This window comes from Carassius auratus, chromosome 45, assembly GCF_003368295.1.
Source record: "Carassius auratus strain Wakin chromosome 45, ASM336829v1, whole genome shotgun sequence".
Lineage (NCBI taxonomy): Eukaryota > Metazoa > Chordata > Actinopteri > Cypriniformes > Cyprinidae > Carassius > Carassius auratus.
In genome coordinates, this window is record NC_039287.1 from 348,173 (window position 1) to 354,208 (window position 6,036).

Genomic DNA, 6,036 nt, shown 5'->3' on the forward strand with positions numbered 1-6,036 from the left:
CTTAAATTTGACTGTGGACAAAACTGACACTTTGCATTAGTGTTCAAGTTACAGTGTAAACATTAAACAAATACTAATGATTGCAAATTATAACTTACAAATTAAATTATGTTTTTTTACTTAGAATTTTTTTTACTTTTGCTCTGTAAGCCCTTTTTATTTTAGAGATGCATATTATTGCAAGTGTTGGTATAAATTACATGTGAATAAAAAATGTGTGACATGGGCACTGCAGTGTAAAGTGTCACCAACCCTGTTTATCTCAATCAGTGTATGGTGTTAATGGATGTTCGAGCACGCACACTGCCTTTAAAACCCGGTGAAACGTGATTCCATGTTTTGCTCACTCTTACCGTGAACAGAAATAGCCGCAATGAGGTAATGTGTGGAGCGGTGTTGCTCCATGCGCGCAGAAGGCGATTGGTTGAGCGCTTCAGCTCCACGTTTTGCACGAGCCCAGATCCAGACTTTTACGGCAAGCCATTTTAACATTTATCCATTATACGTGCTAGTGTCCATTTTTTTTTGTGACTAGTCAATATTTTTCAATTACTAGTACACTGTAATATATTTTCGAAGTTGTAAATAAAACAAAGATTATTGTAGCATGTTTTACAATAAAAAATGCAGCTTTTGTTAAAAATTGCCTGTTTGTTCAGTGTGTCGCTAGCATTTATTTGTAATTTCTTTTGTTGAGTTTAATTTACTTCTACACCATTTTTTTCTGTGTAAATAATAGTAGTTTTTTTTTTACTAGTAACTTAGATACTAGAAAGGTCTACTAGTAATCTATACTTATTTAATATACTGAACAAAATTATAAACGCAACACGTTTGTTTTTGCCCTCTTTTTTATGAGTTGAACTCAAAGATCTAAGACTTTTTAAGTTGATCAGGTTGTTGTATGTGGTCAGTAAAATGTTGGTCCACTCCTCTTCAATGGCTGTGCGAAGTTGCTGGATATTAGCAGGAATCCACAGCATCCCAAAACTCAATGGGTGACATGTCCAGTAAGTATGCTGGCCATGCAAGAACTGGGATGTTTTTGGCTTCCAGGAATGGTGTACAGATCCTTGCAACATGGGGCTGTCATGTGATGTCATCACAGTAACTATGTGCATTTAAAATGCAATCAATAAAATGCACCTGTGTTTGTTGTCCATAACATATGCCTGCCCATACTATAACCCCACCGCCACCATGAGCCAATCAATCCACAACGTTGACATCAGTAAACCACTAACCAACATGACGCCATACACGCTGTCTGCCATCTGCTCTGTACAATGAAAACCAGGATTCATACATAAAGAGAACACCTCTCCAAAGTGCCAGACACCATCGAATGTGACCATTTGCCTAGTTGGTTATGATGGCAAACTGCAGTCAGGTCGACACCCCGATGACAATGACGAACATGCAGATGAGCTTCCCTTAGATTGTTTCTGACAGTTTGTACAGAACTTCTTTGGTTATGCAAACCAATTGTTGCAGCAGCAGTCTGACTTTTGGAGACAGCTAAAGGCAGAGAAATGAACATTCAATACACTGGCTTTGTTGGACATTCCTGCAGTCAGCATGCCAATTGCACGCTCTGTCAAAACTTGCAACATCTGTGGCATTGTGCTGTGTGATAAAATTGCACATTTTAGAGTGGCCTTTTATTGTGGCCAGCCTAAGGCACACCTCTGCAATGATCATGCTGTCTAACCAGCATCTTGATATGCCACACTTGTGAGGTGGATGGATTATCTTGGCAAATGAGAAGTGCTCACTAACACAGATTTAGAAAGATTTGTAAACAATATTTGAGAGAAATAAGCCTTTTGCTTTTTTCTTTGTCATATTTAAGGGGTGTTGGTGACACCCTTTTACTAAAAACTAAAAACTGAAATAATAACTTTTTATTTGTGTTTGCCATTTATTTACACGACAACAGCACTTTGGCTGCATGAAAATGCAAACATTTGAAAACAGGTTTCAAAGTTCAAGTTTCTGAAACCGATACCATTATTGTCTCTATGTAACCTACAAAAATGCGAAATTGTGAAAATGGTGAAGTTATGCACATGCATATTATGTATTCAGTTTATATGTTTGTCGGTGTGTAGTGTTTCTTTTGCATAGTGACATCGACAACTACTGACCTGGCATGCAGGACTGTTATACTTAAATTAAAAATCAAATTACTTATAATAAAAAAAATCATTAAACATTACCATAACCAGTATATATAGTGTATATATAGTGTATAATAAAATACACTAATATATATATATATTCAAGGAAAAGGGAAAATTTAAGAACTACCCCCAGGGGACTATTACAAATAAAGCTGGTATTTTGTAGTTTGGATGAATAGACTACATGATAATACCGCTTGCCACAGGCGTGAATGTAGTCAGATTGAAGGTTGGCTTTGCTCCGCCCCTGGCTTGATTGTATATGAGTGCTGACCGAAAAGCATGCAGCAGTTTTTCGTAATGTTTTTGATGCGGAGGCTGGGGCTTAATGCGGTCCGTATTTGGAGAGCATACGCTTTTTATTGACTTGGATTAGGAGGGACTGTGAACTATTTCATCTTTGGGATTGTCAGTTACTTTTTGCTGTTGTCGTCTGCGGTGCGACGCACTCAGCCGATTCAAGCAGAGAGGTAAAGGTTACAAAGTTTTAGCCTGCTTGTGAATGTTGATGACACATTTAGACGCGTGCGTGTTTAATCGTGCATATTATAAACAAGCTCCGCATGTTGCACTATAGAAACCAAATCCCTGTGCCTTCTGACGATTTATTTACACTATATGTTTACGCAAATTGCCATATTAACTTTTGTAAACTGTTTTTCAGTGGAATGGCAGACCGCATGATGGCAATGAACCATGGACGTTTCCCAGATGCAGTGAATGGGCATCAACACTCCGCGCGCAGGATGGGAATGGGACAGTTTTCCAACGCGCTTCCACAGCAGCAGCATTATAACGTTAACATGGGAGATCACATGCATTACGCGGGAGGGAATGTAAACGCAAACCACGGGATCCGGCATTCCATGGTCTCTGGGAATAATATAAACGGAGGGATCCCCAATGGTAACTTGCCTGCCCGATTTAACTCCCAGTTTGTCGGACAAGGGCAGCAGCTCGCTGCCAGTATGCAGTTGCAGAAGCTCAATACGCCTTACTACGGTCACCACACGCATCCTTCCCATCATCACCATTACATGCACGAAATGCACCCCGCCAGTCACCAGTTAAACGGGACAGCACAACAGTTCCGAGACAGTAACGTTAAGCAGACTGGGGTTCCTCTGCCCGGCCACCACATGCCTGCAGCAATGCTGCCCCCCAACGTTATCGACACGGATTTTATTGACGAGGAGGTCTTGATGTCACTGGTGATAGAAATGGGCTTGGACCGAATAAAGGAGCTGCCAGAGCTCTGGCTGGGACAGAATGAGTTTGATTTCATGACAGATTTCGTTTGTAAGCAACAGCCCAGCCGAGTAAGCTGTTAATCTCGGCTTTGTCCTTTTTTATGAGACTGATATTACTGGTGTTTTCCTAGGTCCATAAACTAGAGGGTTCCCACAGTCCTGAATGTATCAGGGAATTTCAAAATTTAATTTTTAGGCCTGAAAAAGTCTTGGAGATTAATTACAATTAAAAAAGCCATGGACATTTGTGTAGTCAATATAAAATTTCTAGATATGCTGACATATACCAATGACCCAAAAAAAAAGAATGCGATTTCTATATTTTGAAAAATACTCCACGTCACAAATGACAGGAGAAGGGTGGAATCCTGTAAATTGATTAGTCAGGTGTGGGAACCCTGAAATCTGAATGATGAGCCCACAAAACATGGAAGTACTATTCAAGAGTAAACATTCATCAGCTGATTCATGCCATTATGTAACAGAAATTGATTTGTTTTGCATGAGGATGGTTTGGACACCCAAGAGTCATGCTATAAGTCACATACACAGAGGCTGGAGAGTGAGAAATGCACGGAAATCCCAGACAACTCAAGAATATCTTTTCAGTATTAATGTAGCAGAAAAAAAAAATTAAAAAATCATGTTTTGCTTTTTCAGACACTTTTAATATGAGACCTCCAGTGGTATCAGATGTCAGTGAATGCATATTCTAAATAGTGTTGGTGGTTATGTGACATGATTATAGATAATAGTGTGTAATTGTCTCAATCAGCAATGTAATATACACTTTAGTGGCCATATTTACCAGACTCCTGTGCTGCTCAGAGATTCACTGAACTGTGAGCAAATGCTTCAAGTTGTTCTTCTCTCCACCCTTTCTACATCTACTCAGGCCCATGTTGCCTCCATGATGCTTGTGTGTATATCAGAGCCTAAAACATATACGGAAATTATATGAATGTGAGCAAGAGTGTGCATTCGCCTGCTTCTCTCTATATGTGCTTACATCGAGTACAGCGTATCGAAAAGGCATTCCGATCCTGAATGTCATAGTCTGGAATGTTTTAAAAGAAGGGAATGTGGAAATATCCCAACACAGAAGAGTTTCATCTTCACCCGTTTTGAAAAATAGATAGACCACTGTGCTTATTATAGTATGCGGTACATGGCAATACTACTGTGTTGAGGCTTTCTAGGAAAGTTTGACAGTATTTTTGTATATTTTTAGAAAAAAAATGTTAATTTATTTTAATTTGCCAACATGAATAAAGCAGAAGAGGCTCATTACTGAAATCAATGCCCTGTTCTTTTGGGTGTCAGCATCATTTACGATTCCAAATTGTAATTATGATGTTCTATTCATGTCAGTTTTACAATTAAAGTTCTGTTCTAATCAACATAATACAGTGTTTTTGTTTTAACATTATAAATCTGTTTATACATTGCAACAATATTGTTTTCAAGCTAATTGGTTTTATTTGATTTGTTAATTCTACAATTAATTTACATTTAAGCTATTCATTTAAGTTAAGCTTTTATTTGGCGAAGAATGTCCTTTTATAGTCCCCTTTTTAAATGAAGTAATATGACATGTCATATGACACTTTGGCCAGCTTGTCCATTTCTAGTTCTGGTAGAAAATGTGCACATTTAAAAGGCTCACTGTAGATGTGTATTAAAATGCAAGACCAAGTGCTGGATAAAGCGTCCAGTTTCACTGCATGCATAATTATCATGCAAATAGGTAGCATTCAGCAGAGTTTGTCCTGCAGTGAAATTGAAGCTTCTCAGAGTTGACAGCTTACTAGTGCCAAGAGCAGTCTAAAAAAACCCATCAAGAGCTCACAGAGTGAGCATTAGCATAATTCGGAATTCAGGATATACAGACGTGGGAAATAAGAGCTTATCCTCATCCAGAACTGTATTTAACAATGATTTCAAATGTTCTTCTGGAGTTATATGCAACAAAAATGTGATAAATTTCTTGATTTATATGGATTCATTTTACGCCTCCTTTATGACCTTTTTGTATCTTCTAAGTTTTGGTTACCTGGACATTCAGTGGAGGAACATAAAACTGTCAGGTTTCTTTAAAAGTATTTTATTTTTTGTTTGAAGATGTTTTAACCAAAATCGTATGGGTTTGGAATGACACGAGGCTTAGTAAATGATGTTTTTATATTTTTGGAGTAAACTATCCCCTTAAGAGCAAGAACGTACATTTTCTACTGGCCAATATATATATATATATATATATATATATATATATATATATATATATATATATATATATATATAGGTATTTTTAAGTACAGTTTAATAGAAATATATTATTACAGTTATGTTGAGAAGTGTTTTGTTCAAAATATGCCTTTTTAATTCTAGTTTCAGTGCTTCCCTGTGGTGATATTGACTTATAATGGATGTTTCCACAATGCCATTTTTAATATCAGATATCAACAACCTCTTGTTAACCTGTTAAATGTGAAGCAGACCTTCAGTTAAAGAGCCTATGAAATCAAACTGTGTGTGCTTGATGGCTAACTTCTCAAGTTCCTTCATACATTAGTTCTTGCAAAGGCAATTATTCAGAGCTCCAT

At 37.5% G+C, this 6,036-nt stretch overlaps 1 protein-coding gene across 1 annotated transcript; it reads left to right on the forward strand.

The window, feature by feature from the left end:
- The first annotated feature begins 2,461 nt into the window (after positions 1–2,461).
- Positions 2,462–4,833, forward strand: LOC113062780 (cbp/p300-interacting transactivator 2-like). Its single transcript, XM_026232751.1, has 2 exons — positions 2,462–2,653; positions 2,848–4,833. Exon 2 carries the CDS (start codon positions 2,852–2,854, stop codon positions 3,512–3,514), a length of 663 nt encoding a protein of 220 aa, XP_026088536.1. The 5' UTR covers positions 2,462–2,653; positions 2,848–2,851; the 3' UTR covers positions 3,515–4,833.
- The last annotated feature ends 1,203 nt before the right edge of the window (positions 4,834–6,036 follow it).